Below are 15,667 nucleotides of genomic sequence, written 5' to 3'. Positions count from 1 at the left end.
TGAGGAATCGAACCCAGGGCCTCATGCATGCAAGGCAAGCGCGCTACCACTGAGCCACCTTCCCAGTCCGGAGCACACTTTTTGTATTAGCACACTTTATTAACTGTATAGCTTTTTTGTGATAATTCCATACTTGTTTTTGTGCTTTAATCATATTACTTCACTCACCCACTTTCCTTTATTCTCCTTGCAATTTTAATAGGTTTTATTATTCCATTTTCATCCATAAAAAGCAATATTTTAAGTTCTGGTAGTTTTGCTTTATTTTTTTTGTTTTGTTTTTGGGTCCGGTCGTGGGGCCTGAACTCTGGGCCTGGGCGCTGTCCCAGGTGGTGCTGAATCAAGGCTAGCGCTCTACCACTTGAGCCACAGCGCCACTTCCGGCTTTTTTCTTTTTGCTTATGTGGTGCTGAGGAATTGAACCCAGGGCCTCGAGCATGCAAGGCCAGCGCTCTACCACTGAGCTATCTTCCCAGCCCCTGCTTTATTTTTATTTTTAAAGAAACATAGCTTCTGAGAAAGTGGCAAAACAGAAAACAGAGGCATCCTGAGTCACATCATCCATCTCATTTCACGTGATTATATCACACTGTCAAAACCAAAGAGTTAAGACTGGCACAATCCACAGACCTGAAATATACTCCCAAGGGTCTCCTTGTGTGTGTGTGTGTGTGTATGGTAGAACTATGTATTTATTACATGTGGCTTCATAATTTGACCATCACAGTATAGGAACAGTGTTGCATCATCACAAATATCCCACGCTCATAGGTAACCTAACCCACCTCCCACAATAGCTTTGACTTCTGACCCTTCAACATGACAAATTTTCTTATTTAAGTCTTCCTTATCACAGCAAATTTTGTAGTTTCATTGTACAGGTCTTTCTCATTTTGGTCAGATCAACTCCTAAATTCTTTATGGCTTTTATTGTTTGAATATCATTTCCATTTCTTATCTACAGCTTAGAACTTCCAGTATGAGGCAGTAAGAGCACATATTCTTAAAACTTTGATTAATTTTTTTTGCACTATGTAGCTTAGGCCACACTTACAAGCTTTCACTGTGCCTAGCCCCTGAATTCTGTATTCTATTGTGTGTGTGTGTGTGTGTGTGTTGCTAGGGATGTGTGTGTGTGTGTGTGTGTGTGTGTGTGTTGCTAGGGATGAAAGCCAGGGCCTCACACATGCTTGACAAGCATCCTATCACTGGTCTACCCCTCTAATTGTACAAATGTTTTAAACTACAATTTTAATTTCTTAGATACAAGGTTAGAAGATTACCCATTTCTTCTTGAGAGAGCTTCAGTAACATGCACATTTTAGGAATTAGTCAGATTCTTCCATGTTACTGACTTTATGAGGATAAAGGTATTTCTAAGTCATTTAAATCCTTTTATATCCATAGGATCATTAGCTATGTCACCTTCCTCATGCCTTATGCCTTAGTTTGTGTTCTTTTTTCCCTTGATAAATCTGGCTGAAGGTTTTACTTATCTTTCCATCCATCCATCCATCCATTCATCCATCCACTCACCTTTTCCAAAACCAAGCTTGTGCATCTAATGGGCTTCTTAAATTTTTTTTTGAATCGCACTTTGACTTTCATTATTCCTTTTCTTTCATTTACTTCTAATTTAATTTTCTTTCCAGTTTCTTACAGGAGAATGAAATGAAATAGCTACTTTTGAGATCTTCTAAGACAGTCATTTAATGCTATAAATTTAGTTCTAAGAATTACTTTAGTAACTGTGTGCATGTAGCTCATGCTTGCAATCCTTGGTACTCAGGAGGATGAGATCTGAGGATCACAGTACAGAGCCAGCCTCAGAAAGAAAGTCTGTGAGATTATCTCCAGTTAACCACCAAAAAGCAGGAAGTAGAGCTGTGGCTCAAGTGATAGTGCACTAGCCTTGAGCACAAAAGCTCAGGGATTTCAAGCCCTGATTTCAAGCCTCAGAACCAGCACGCACTTAGGCATCCATGTACACATGCACGCATGTACCCATGCTCACACGCGTGCGCACGCACACACACACACACACACACACACACAAACTGACTTAGGGGTGATTTTTACTGTATGTATTATTATTACAGTGGCATTCATTTTAAAACTTTTACTCAGGTTACATACCTGATTCTCTTTAGATGATTCCTTTTTTTTGGGGGGGGGGGTGGTCGTGGGGCCTGAACTCTGGGCCTGGGCACTGTCCCTCAGCTCTTCAGCTCAAGGCTAGCGCTCTACCACTTGAGCCACAGCACCACTTCCGGCTTTTTCTTTTTGCTTATGTGGTGCTGAGGAATCGAACCCAGGGCCTCAGGCATGCAAGGCAAGCGCTCTACCACTGACCCACCTTCCCAGCCCCTAGATGATTCTTTAACCTATGAATTATCAAGTTACATAGTTACCAAATATTTCAGGAATTTTCAAGGATGTTATTGACTTTTAGTATAGTTTTATTACTACCAGAAATCACATACAATGAATCTTCTCAAATCTGAAATTATTGAATAGGCCTGTTCTGCCTACACACATATTCCACATTCACTTAAGAAAGATGGGTGTCTGCTTTGTAGGGTAGAATATTTATATAGGTTAATAGTGTTGCTCATGTTGGCTATATTTTTGCTGATTTTCTGACTATTTACCCATACAGAGAGAGACATTAAGTCTGATACTGTGTACTTCTCCTTACAGTTTTGAAGTTTGTTTTTTCACTAGTTGACTATAAAGACAAACTTCTTCAATATCTTCTTTTTTGGGGGGAGGGAGGGAGGTCCGGTAGTGGGGCCTGAACTCTGAGCCTGGGCGCTGTCCCTCAACTCTTCAGCTCAAGGCTAGCGCTCTACCACTTGAGCCACAGCGCCACTTCCGGCTTTTTTCTTTTTGCTTATGTGGTGCTGAGGAATCGAACCCAGGCCTCATTCATGCAAGGCAAATGCTTTACTATTGAGCCCCTTTCCCAGCCCTTCTTCAATGTCTTCTGTCCACTGTTTCTGACATCTCTTGCCTACTTTTCGTGCTTTGTAATATTTTTTTAAAACTATGACCTTAGATTCCAGAACCTTCTGAGTTCCCTCAAAACAAGAGGAACTTGTACACATGTATACTTACATTTCTGCCAACTTCAGAGCAATAGTTTCCTTTAGCACAGGCAGTCTTCCCTGCTGCTCCAGAAGCTGAGGGGATGAGGATGTGAGGGAACAGACAGCTCCATTCAGTTCGCCCTGGGGCTGTCTATACTTTTGGGGAGTCTCAACTTTATGTCTCCCTCCTGGTTCTTCTACCCTGTCAGGACCTAAGTTTTCTTGGCTTCTCTGCTGCTCCCCCCTCACTCGAGGCTGTCAAAAGAAAAGCCCAATTTCATATTCTTCTGGATTTTGGCTTCATTGACTTTTTTTGCTTCTCTTTTTGAAAACAACTTTCAGTTTCTGGATACATTTAAAATATCTTCTTGTCCCTGTGTATTGTGACAGCTGTTTTTTCATGGACTCCTATCAGCCACATTAATAGAAATAAAATGGAACTTGTTGGTTAACAATTCCAAGTTCCCACAGGTCCCTCCCTGGTCCAGAGGCAATAAACACAGTGAGCACAGCTGATGAGGACCCATGCTGGCCTGACATCCAGGCTCTTCTACTAGCAGGGAGAACTCAGCAGCTTCCTGACCATCCTGTGCCTCAGTTTCCTCAAAGGGTTGAGGAGAAATTGAGGAGGGAATAAATGAAGAGCCTTACCACAAGGACAGGTCTTGGGAAGGGTCGTAAAGGTCTTCTCATTGCTTGATGAAAGCTGCAGTGAGCAACAGCAGTCCTTACTCAATGGTCCCCTCATTTCAGCCACCATGACAGCACAGTGAGCACATCCTGTGCTTGCACTGACAGAGGGAACGAGTGACCAGCCAGTCACTGAGCATGCACCTGCTGCCACATGGATAGGCTGTGCAGGCCAGAATGCAAGCAAATGCTGAGCTGAGGAGCATCGTCAGTACACAGGCCCACGCACACAATGAAGAAACCAGAAAACAAGAGTAACTATAAATAACTTTGTATTGCATGGGAGGACTGTCATCAAGTATCCCAAAAGCCATCTGAAGCCAGCAGTCCTGGTTATCAAAAATCACAAAGTTGTACATATGTTCACCTCCTTTTTGAAAATCATGTTCATTCTCTCTCCAGGAAACAGGGCTGTCTGCAAAGCCTTGAACTGACAAGGTAACCCACGGGGCAGCTTCGGTTCATTGAAGTAATGACTGAAAAAGACAGATCATCCTTAACAAAACGGGAGATGGAGGAATGTCCATACTTACATTTAAAAAAATATATTCTGGAAGTTCTAATGATCTTAAATTTCAGCATTAACTTATACAAACTAGCAGGTGCAGAGTAAGTTCCTGATGCTATCTTGTAAGTTCTATAAAGATCAACATGCTAGGGGCTGGGAAGGTGGCTCAGTGGTAGAGCACTTGCGTTGGATGCATGAGGCCCTGGGTTCGATTCCTCAGTCCCACATGAGCAGAAGAAAAAGAAGTGGCGCTGTGGCTCAAGTGGTGGAGTGTTAGCCTTGAGCTGAAGAGCTGAGAGACAGTGCCCAGGCCCAGAGTTCAGGCCGTATAACCAACAAAACACACACACACACACATACACACACACACTACACACCTAACAAAAGTCACAGTTCTCCACCTAACTCTGGAACATGTCTGAAGACTCAAAGAACCATGTTAGGGGTTTAACTCAGGGCAGAATACTTGCCTAGTGTGTGCAAGGTTTGGGCTTGAAACCAACAATGACAAAAGAATCCAAACCATAAAACCCTACACAGTGTATAAGGATGTTTCCCTCCCAGTGAGAGTAATGTTTTCAGTCTGATTAGGGAAACGTCACAGAGTAATTCATCCAATTAATCAAAAACTGTCCTTCTTATTGTAGAAAACCAAAGTACTAAGCTAATAAATTGTAAACAAAAAAAAAAGTATTAGGTTCAAAAGAGTAAAACATCCCAGGCACAAGTGTCTCAAATTTGTAATACTAGTGACTCAGGAGACTGAGATCTGAAGGAATAAAGTTTGAAGCCAGCCTGAGCAGAAAAGTTGACAAGACTCCATTCACATGAACAAGCCAAAATTTGTACTAGAGGCATGGCACAGTGGTAATGTGACAAACTGAAGAACATGAGTTCAAACCACACTAGTGACTGACACAGAGGCAGGGAGAACACTGAAGGTTTTAATATGAAGATATTTTAAAAGGACAGAGAAAATGATAAACAGAATAATTCTCTGTCTTCACATTACATGCAATGGACATAATTTATTTATATATGACCTTCCCAGATGGCAAAAACAAAAAGGAAAATATAAAACCTTAACACTTGAATTTAATACTTAGCATAATGTTAGTGCTTCGTGACTCAAAGAATTTCAGGGCTGGAACACATCTTAGATATGTTTGGGCTGATCAACTCTTTTCTACCCTGTTTCTGTCCACACCGTTTCAGATTAAACATTTTATACATCTCCAGTACTAGAAGTTATATGTAATTCATCCCACAGAATTCTGCTCTGTTTCTGAATGATGTTCTACCTTTGATTGCATCAAAATGGCTCAGGTTGGAGAAGCAGGAGAAAGAGGCTCTGAGCCTCTGCCTCCTTCTCATTAGGAGAGGTGACTTGCTCTAGCACATTCCTCAGCAAAGATGACTAACCCAAATGAAACATAACATTTCCACACTTTTCCAAAGCCAAGAAAAGGGGCCTGCTTGTGCTCAGCATGCAACCGTGGCACCAAAACAAAATAAAAAAGGTGCTTACCACAGTTGTTCCAGCAGTACACAGATCTTCTCTGGAAGGATGAGGCCAGTGATTGCACACAAGCAAGTCCTGGCCACCACTGTGCTTGGCTGGGAACAGCAGTAGGTTGACACGAAATTATGAGGCTCGTTATTTCTATCATAAAGAAAAAAAAGAGAAGATACTCAAAACTACTGTGGAATCACCTCCTAAGGAGTACATGTCTATTAAAATAAAACAGGAAAAATAAATAAATAAAACAGTAGGCCACAGCCCTGCTCAATTCCCAAGTATAGATACCTGCAGGTCTGCATTACAGAAGACTGTACCCAACCAGTCAAAGAGTTCTGGGCACCGCAGGATGACTCTGGCTCTCTCTCCCTTGAGCTCACTGGTCTGCAGCACCAGGCACTGTAAATCGTTCACTGTGCTCAGCTCTACTTTAGGTTGATGCTTCTGAATTTGGTATTTGGAAAAGGAAGACATCATTCTTGACTCTGCTGTCCTTCAAACACACATATACAAGACTGTGTGAACATCACAAACAACTCTAGTGAATCCCCAGAAGTAACTCCATTCCTTTCAGAACCACAGGAACTTGGTAGAATTAACACAGCAGCTGTGCAAAACTGTGTTCAACTTAGATTATTAAATCTGCTATCTGCTGCTTGTGCCACACTTTTGTAAACACTCACTTTCTTTGATGCTTTCCTGGAAACACACAGTGCTTTCAGACCTGCTCTGTATTCCTTTCACTTGCTCCAAGAACATTTCAACTCTCTATATAAAACCCAAGTGTATGAACATCAGTGAACTACAATATGATCTATACAGGAAACACAAGAAGCAATGAATGACAGCTTCCCATTGAAAGATCAGGAACACCTGTGTTTCTTTTCAGCCATGGCTTGTGTAGGCAGCAACCTTGGGAGGTAAGAATAGGGTCCTCCACAGGACAGGGCAGGCCTGCTTACTGCCCAGTGTCACAGAGGCAGTAGAAAGCTTCTTGGGTTTTAGGTTCCATTCCATGATGGAACCTTCTGTGTGTGCGAGCATCATTGGCCAATTTTGTGTCATTCTGGGACCTGGGACTAAGTGAACTGCTGCAAATGCCAACTCTCACATGATGGTGAATTTCAGGTGTCATGTTAAATGGAGAGCAGGTAAAGCACTGTCTTTGGGTGTGTGTGAGGGTATCCACACACTACCATGGCAGTGGAGGGACTGCCCTTGATGGAGGTGTGCATCATCTGGCTGGCTGGGAGCCCAGGACAAGCAAAGGGGCAGTAGAAAGGGAAATTTGATCTCTCTTCTGGAGATGGTACATTCTGGAGTACACATAGCCCTTCTACAATTAACTAAGAAAGGGGAACCAAACATGAATATAACCTTGATATAACTCCAGACAAGTCCAACTTCTCAGGCCTTGGCACTCCAGGACTTGTACCCATGGTCCCCTAGGTTCTCAGACCTGTGGCCTTGGATTGAGGAACACTAACAGCTTGCCTGGTTCTGAGGCTTCCAGACTTGGGTGGGCATTTCTAGTCTCTAGCTTACAGATGGCTATGACAGACTTCTCAGTCTCCACACTGTATAAACGGTTTCTCCTGATGAGTTGGTCTGTGTCTGCCTGTCTCTTTTCCCTACGGTGACTGCTATACACTATGGCGATTGTTAGGAATGAAATCCTTTGTCTTGGACAGGAGTTGCTACTTTATTAGCTGGCAGACTGAATCTCAGATTCCACACAGATCCTGAAAAGCTCTGAAAGCAGTCAGCAGCCTTAGGAGCAGGAAGCCACATAAACCCCACTGCAGGGAAGACTTCAAGTGACTGTGACTTCTGTAAATCTCTCCCCCTTCTGCCTACCACCTGCTTCACAAAGACACAAGGATCTTTACAGAACTAGGATTCAGGAAAGCAACCTTGCTTGGCTGTGACCAGAAGTCTCCCCGAGGAGCAGAAGGATGTGCACATCTCCACAGTGGACCCACCTGCTTCCCCACCCCCAAAAGAGCACTGCACCATTATACTTCCTCATGCCTGGGCCAGTAGAACTGTGTAACTGACCAGCAACACAATGCTTGGATAGGAGCAATGGTAAGCAGATCAACAAACTTAATGCACAAACTTAATGAACATCATCTTCTAAACTAGATTCAGTGTTGTAGTCAAGTACAAGGTACAAATTTGAAATGATACTTAATAACACACATGTGTTACTGCCTACTAGCAATGAGCAAACAGATCACAGATGTCTGTATAACTAGGGGTCATATGACCCCTAGATACATTCTAGCCAAGACTACATTCTAGGGTCACATTCTGGCCAAGACTACAAAGTGAGCTGGAGGAAAGGAAGGGAAGAAATAGGAGAAAGCTGCCTGCTCAGTCCCAGGATCTCTGAATCCATAGAGAACCCACAAAGATTTAGGCAAATAGTTTCAGACCAAGCTTATTCTGAACCAGGGATCTCAGCCGAAGAGAAGGGCTGAAGCAGCTTTTTAAATAATGTTTGAAAAATATTATCTTCAGTAAAGTGATGAATCAAAAATCATCATCGAGTAATTAGCTTTCAAAATCCCAGTTCAAAGCCAGCTCAGGCAGGATAGTCTGAGACTTTTTTTTTTTGGTCCGGTCGTGGGGCCTGAACTCTGGGCCTGGGCGCTGTCCCTAGCTCTTAAGCTCAAGGCTAGCACTCTACCACTTGAGCCACAGCACCACTTTCGGCTTTTTTTTTCTGCTTATGTGGTGCTGAGGAATCGAACCCAGGTCCTCATGCATGCAAGGCAAGCACTCTACCACTGAGCCACCTTCCCAGCCCTAGTCTGAGACTCTTATCTCCAATTAACCACCAGAACACAGAAGGTGGTGCTGTGGCTCAAGTGGAAAAGAGCTCACCTTGAGCTAAAGAGTTCAGGGACAGCACCCATGACTGACCAAAAAACAACAACAACAAAAAAAGTCTCACGGACTTTCCTGCCCATGTTGCCTTTCAGCCACAATCCTCAGATCTCAGCCTCTTGAGTAGCTGAGATTACAGGCATGTGCCACCAGCACCTGGCTGCTTTAGTTGTTTTTTAGATAAGATCTTGCTTCTTGTTCAGCCTTGGACAATGATCCTTCTATGTATGAATCCTGGGTAGTTGAGTTTATTGACATGAACCACATCAGTTTGTTGAGATGAGACTCTCACTAACTTTTATGCATGCTGGACTCAAATCTTAAACCTCTCCATCTCTACCTCCTGGGTAGCTGAGATTATAGGTATGCTTTAACATAACTGGCCCTCAACTATCTTTCAAACATTAAAAACTGTAAGTTACAATCAGGTGTGGTGGCAAATGTCTATTAGTCCAGCACGATAGAAGCTAAGCCATGAGATCTGGAGTTAAAGCCAGTTGAAGTCAGTTCCAGACTTGCCTGGCCTATATGGTAAGGCCCTGTCTCAAAAACGAATAAATAAAAAAAAATGTATGTACTGATATGGAAAGACAGCTATGATGTGTAACTCAGGGAAAAAGAACATTGAAAACCAATGTAGCACAATGTAATTCATGTATAAAAACATTTATACATGTTGATAAAATCATTGCTGGAAGAATTAATGTCAAACTGTTCCTTCTAAGAATGGAAGTAAGTCAGGAGGAACTAGAAACCATCCATCACTGTATTCTGTATAGCTCTGTATGGTTGGATCTTTTTAAAAAACTTAGTTTTATTTTTGTTAGACAATTCTACAAAGGAGTTATCATTCAACAAAACAGCTCATAAGTGCAATGCATCTTGATCAATAGCATCCCGTTTATTCTCTCCTTCCCTCTCAACCCAACTTCTCACTTCGGTAATTTCATATGATATGCATTGAATACTGTAAGTACATTGTACCCCCCTCCCCTTTTTTTCTAAGGAGTTACACTGCTGGAATGAATTCTCCCCTGAAAATAGCACACTTCAGCTAATGTATACTTGCATACATCTCCACTTGTGTGTATTTGTAACATTTCTAAATTAGTCCTAGCTTCAACATAGAAGATAAACCATGTATACTTTGTCTCTCTTGGACTGACTTACTTCACTTAATTCTTTTCCAGGTCTACCCATTTCTCTGCAAGTGATTCTTAATATCATTCGTAAAATGCCATTGTGTATATAGACCACGTTTTCTGGATCAGCTCATCCACTGAGGGGCATCTTGGCTGATGCCATACTTTGACTATGGTGCATAGAGCAGCAATGAACATGATTATGTAAGTGGCTTTACTATATTCTCATTTGTAATCTTTTGGATAAATTCCAAAGAGTGGTATTGTTGGTATTACAGAATTCATTTCTTTTATAATGAAACAGAAAAAGAAAACAATTACCATTGGGTAGCAGACCAACAGTATTATCTTCATCAATATATGTATTGAACATCAGTGCATAGCAGGAACCTGTAAGAGAAAGTTAGGAGGAAGAATTAAAACACAGAAGACATCACAAGTTAATGCATTAATTTCATGAGGACAGATCTTCCAGCCACCACACCCCACGTAACTCAGTGACCAACACACACAAGGGAAGCTGGAAGACATGGAAGGCTGAGCTCCAGCCAGCTCACTCCCTTCCATCAAGGTTTCTAATTTCAGGCAGAAAAATAACATAGAATGGAACTTAGTCTCCACGGGGGTTTAGCAGAAAGACACCAAGAAAAAGAGCAGGTACTCCTCAGAACAGTTCTAGGCTAATAATCAAAAGCTACTCAGCCTTTCTTCATATGTTACACAGGACCCAGGGGCCTACCTCTCAGATGTAGGATGAGAGATATTTTAAAGTGCCTGTCATAAAGTGTTCATGCCATTAACAAAATAACCTCAGTCTTTACAGGGAAAAATGCTAACATAAACAGATGATATGTCCAGCTTTACATGTAGCCCCAGAGTAAGCAGTGTTACAGTAACCAAACTTCACAAACATGCAACTACAACAGTGAAGGTCCATAGTCCATCCTTAGTGAATGGCTTCTGAGAGGAGGGTGGAATCCCTACAGACACTCTGAAATACAACTTCAAACGATGACTCCAAGAGAACAACTGTACCACAGATACAATTAGGACTGAGGGAAACAGAACAAGATCAGGGACACAAAATCTAAGAAGACAATCAGGAGAGTGCAATCAGAAACTACCACATAACAGGACTGCAGCAAATGGCAGGACAGGGAAAATTAAGGACACAGAGTGATACACACAGGACTACAGATCCTTTCCAAACAAGAGTGTTAGCACTGGTGGTTCATGACTATTATCCTACCTACTCAAAAGACTGCTATCACAGTTCAAAGGATCACAGTGCAAAGCCACTCTAGTCATTGAGGTTTGGCTCAAGTGGTACAGTGCCAGTGGAAGCAGCTCAGGAACAGCCCCAGTCAGTGATTTCAAGCCTGGTACGGGCACAAAAAACAAACACAATGATACAAAAAAATACAGCCCAAATAACATGTTACAGTCTCCCTGTAGTTCCTCATCTTGCCTTGTTTATTATGTGGCATCATGGGTTGATTTTTTACCTTTCCTTACAAAAGTGTTAATGAATTCATGTGCAATTAATTCCTGAAGAGGTAAATTCTTCACACAATAATTGGGTCCAGTTTCCTTGACCAGGCTTTTCAGTTGTTTGGGTAGTATCTCACATTCAGGAATGAGAAATGATACCTATTCCAATGCATAATACAACATAAAGATTAACAGATTTTTTGGGAGTGTTGCTCACTATTTCTTCATGAGTGTTGCTGGAAATATGTGTGTGGGGGTGGGTGGTTGTGAGATACACACACACATATAGGCAACAAACCTCTTCACTTAACAGACTAAGCCCAGGCAAAGAGAAATTTAACAACTGAAATTGTTCAGTTCTGCATGGCAACCTAAAGTACAGGAGAGATGGAAAGATCATGCTTGCATTTTACCTTTTGCACATGAGCAAAAGGTTCTGTTTCTCTTGCTACTTTGTTTTCAAAGAAATACAATGGAAGAGATTATTGCAGGTTTACCCTGGAGTCCAAGGAGCACAGGGAATTTAGGAACTCTCAATTATTAATAGGCTCCTCATAGAGCAAAGGGCTCCTGCAGGGTTCAATGTTCTAGAGACGCCACAGGTCAGTCCAGACCTTTTAGGGCAAAACAACTCGACCTACTGACTGAGATGAGCTTTACAAGCAAACCATCAACGTGAAATACCAGCAGATTCCAGCTGTTGTTGCTCAAGTGCTCACACTGAGGCCCTGCCTTAAAGCTCCAACACCAACATCAATGTGGAGGGAGCGTGTTTCTTAATGTCTGGGACATATCAAACTAACCAATTTCAAATATAAAATGCTTAAACTCGTGCCATCTTAGTTAGGTTTGGGGAATTTCTCGATTATCAAATCGGCTCCCATCAACGGGTTAGCAAAGCAGGTGGCTTCTTGAGCCAGGGCAGCACGAGGGGCTGGGAAGAGGCGGGGGTAGACCAGCTGGCCACAGAGGGAACCGGGCTGCGGGAGGACACTGAGGCGGGAAGGAGGCGCGAGACACCAGCCGATTTCATGTGGACAGCTGCACCTCAGGACAGGCACAGCTGCCCAACTGCCCTGTCCCCGTCCAGCCCCTCACAAGGCTCTCAGAAACAATATTCCGGCTGCTGGGACCCGTTAGAAGTTAAGACGCGCTTTAAGACGCGCTTTGGACAGCAAGAACCAGGCTCTGCGGGGTCCTACCCTCAAAGGAGCCCTGCCAGCAGGGCATCCTGGGAGTTGTAGTCCTGCACTGCAGAGCTCTACGGGGCCAGAGCACCGCGGAGACTACAACTCCCAGGATGCCTAGTGATGGCCCGCCCCTCCCCGACAGGGAAACTACCGCCACGCGAAGCGTGGTGAGACGTTTCCCCAAACTCTGTCGCGGCCTTAGCGTGCACGGAGGACACCGGCTCACCCGGTAATTGTGATAGTGCGCCTCCACTAGATGCCGGTGGCGTGACTTGTGGTGGCTGAAGTTGGATCTCTCGCAGACTAGCAAGTGCCGGGGCGCCTCTCGGAGCCTTCGCAGCGTGGCCATAGTCTCCACCACTCCTGGACTGCGCTCAGCGCCAGCTCTGGGGCTCCTCCCTTTTTCCTCTTCCCGCCCCTTGGCCACGCCCATGGGTCCCTAAGCCAATCAGTCACCGGCACCGCCTTTATGCCTCTCCCACCCAGGCCACCCTGACCGTGCGCAGTGCTGCCTCCGGACGACTGTCCTGGGCCCCTGCAAAGTTGAATGCTGGGGAAGTATTCGTGCGGGAAGCTCCCTGTTGGTGTCTGCAGCCGTCAATCCACTCGTGGAGAAGCACCTTTCTGGCTCGCGCGAAGCTGGCACGAACCTTTTCAAGGTCGCATTACCTGTCTCCCCTCCTGCTCTCTGTTCTTCAGGATCCCTTGGCTGGTGGCTGAGCTGCCCCTGTTCGTTTGGGACCCCCTGCCCTCTCCTCCCTCAGCCACGATTGTAAAAAGGATGTTTTGGAAAGTCCCAACACAGCCGAAAATTCAGCCAAACCGTTCAGCGGTCGCTTGGATGTACTTTTCTGACTCCACGTGGTCTGCTTCTGCAAGATTTTCTTGTTATCCTGAAAGTCAAAGAAGTTTGGGAAGGAAAATAATACATGAGTCTCGCATTTTGGCCCTGAAATAAACCTCATTTAGAACTACTTTAAAAAAATTTATCGCAGCCGGGTGCTGTGGTTCTCACCTGTAATCCTAGCTACTCAAGAGGCTGAGATCTGAGGGTTGCAGTTCATAGCCAGTCCCGGCAGGAAAAGCCATGAGACTCTTAGCCATTCAACCCCCAGAAAACCAGAAGTCGCACTGTGGCTCCAAGTGGTAGAGAGTTAGCCTTGAGTTGAACAGCTCAGGGACAACGCCCAGGCCCTGAGTTCAAGCCCCTGGACCGAAAAAGATAAAATTATTGCAATGAGAAATTTCTTGTCGTTTTTCAAATTTTTAAATAAATGCCAAGTATTAAAACACTACATGCTTCATAGTTCCAATTCTGCACATCGAGGTTGCAATTAAGAGTACTAATGAAACCCCGAGCTTGCAGCAGTCTACAAAAGTGGGAGAAATGAAGCTAAGTAATTTACAAGGCAAATAATAAAAATATGGAAAACTAGAAGCTATCTATAAAGATATGTATAATTGTATTTTTATTATTAAGATCGTTTACGGAGGTGTTACCATTGCATAAGTCAGGTAATGAGTACATTTCTTTTCTGGACAATGTCAACCTTCCTTCACTCATGCAGGTTCCTGGTATCCCCCTACAATTCTTGTACACAAGTTACATAGCTCCTTTTCCCACATAGTGTATACTGAATAACATGATTGCATTTCTTTTTTTAATAAGTTTTTATTGTGAAAATACCGTACAGAGGGGTTACAATTACATGAGCAAGGTAATGAGTACATTTCTTATCAAGCATTGTTGCCTCCTCCTTTGTTATTCTCCTACCATCCCTGCCCTCCCATCTCCACAACTACACTCCCCCCCCCACCAAAGTTGTAAAGTTCGTTTTTCAACATAGCATTTTATATATCTCATTGTTGCAATGGGTTAAACAATTTGGTTTTTTTCCTTCCCCTCCCCAAATTATACCAACATTAAATACAGTAAAAACAGGGGTTATACTGTGGGGGAGGGACATACAAAGCCACAAAACAATCACCTTATAAACATGTTAGAAACAATAGCAAGCAAGAAAAAAAAACTGCCGTGTCCTTATCTTGGGGTTCATTTCACCTAACATCAACTTATCTGACTTTTTCTGCTTGTCCCAGACATATTCTAGTTATTGCAAATGAGGGAAAACATGGGACTTACGTTTCTTTGGGGCTGGCTTACTTCACTTAATATAATTTTTTCCAAGTCTTTCCATTTCCTAACAAATGGAGCAATGTCATTCTTTCTGATGGAGGCATAGAATTCCATTGTGTATATATACCACATTTTCTTGATCCATTCATCTACTGAGGGGCATCTGGGTTGGTCCATATCTTAGCTATGGTAAATAATGCTGCAATAAACACAGTTGTGCTGGTAGCTTTAGTATGGTCTTGTTTGTGATCAATCGGGTAAATGTCCAAAAGTGGGATTGCTGGGTCAGAGGGGAGCTCTAGGTGGAGTCTTTTGAGGAACCTCCATATAATTGCATTTCTTCATCCTTCTTTTCTCCCTTTCTGTGCCTACCTTTGCCTCCCTAAAAAGAAAAATAAAACACAACAAATACAAACAACAACAATAAAAAACTGCTATGGGTTTGTGTGAGTGTGTATGTGTGTGTGTGTGTTGTTGTTGTTGTTTTGGAATGTCCTGGGCCTAGGTGCTTTCTCTGAGTTCCTTTATGCTCAAGGCTATGGCTCTACCACTTGAGTCATAGCACCACTTCCCAAACCCCATGTTTTCATTTCTTGGATTTCATTTTGATGACTAATACTTTAAATGTTCAGATGAGTTATTCCTTTGAGTTCTTCTTCTGAAACTATCTTCCTTTACTCAGACTATTGTGAATCCTTGAAGTCCTACATAGGTTATCATGTCCAGTTATATTTTACATCTACCTTTCACATGTGAAAGAAAATATGAGCCGTGTTTCTTTCTTGGCTTATCTCACTTAACATGACTTATTCTAGTTCTATCCATTTCCCTGTAAGTGACATAATCTTATTCTTTCTAATTGATGAGTAAAATTCCATTGTGTATAGTACCACTCTCTTTTTTTGGGGGGGGGTCCAGTCGTGGGGCCTGAACTCTGGGCCTGCGCGCTGTCCCTCAGCTCTTCAGCTCAAGGCTAGCGCTCTACCACTTGAGCCACAGCGCCACTTCC

General features: G+C 43.1%; 1 protein-coding gene across 1 annotated transcript; it reads right to left on the bottom strand.

The window, feature by feature from the left end:
* Positions 1-4,034: 4,034 nt before the first annotated feature.
* On the bottom strand, positions 4,035-12,903 carry Rpp40 (ribonuclease P/MRP 40kDa subunit). Its single transcript, XM_013016615.1, has 6 exons — positions 12,748-12,903; positions 11,346-11,490; positions 11,094-11,219; positions 10,162-10,230; positions 5,816-5,950; positions 4,035-4,255 (listed from the first exon to the last, which is right to left on the bottom strand). Exons 1-6 carry the CDS (start codon positions 12,868-12,870, stop codon positions 4,167-4,169), a joined length of 687 nt encoding a protein of 228 aa, XP_012872069.1. The 5' UTR covers positions 12,871-12,903; the 3' UTR covers positions 4,035-4,166.
* Positions 12,904-15,667: the final 2,764 nt, after the last annotated feature.

The sequence above is a fragment of the Dipodomys ordii genome, unplaced genomic scaffold (assembly GCF_000151885.1).
Source record: "Dipodomys ordii isolate 6190 unplaced genomic scaffold, Dord_2.0 Scaffold32, whole genome shotgun sequence".
In the NCBI taxonomy this organism is placed as follows: Eukaryota; Metazoa; Chordata; class Mammalia; order Rodentia; family Heteromyidae; genus Dipodomys; species Dipodomys ordii.
The sequence above is the reverse complement of the archived record's forward strand: the minus strand, read 5'-3'. Positions and strand labels throughout refer to the sequence as shown.

Bases quoted from the DNA above. Each gene is read 5' to 3' on its own strand.
- Rpp40 (XM_013016615.1), bottom strand. From the start codon at position 12,870: ATGGCCACGCTGCGAAGGCTCCGAGAGGCGCCCCGGCACTTGCTAGTC. The intron at 11,491-12,747 runs GTGAGCCGGTGT...GCATTGGAATAG, and splicing joins CGCACTATCACAATTACCGG to GTATCATTTCTCATTCCTGA. The intron at 11,220-11,345 runs GTAAAAAATCAA...TGCCCGTACCAG, and splicing joins TAACACTTTTGTAAGGAAAG to GCTTGAAATCACTGACTGGG.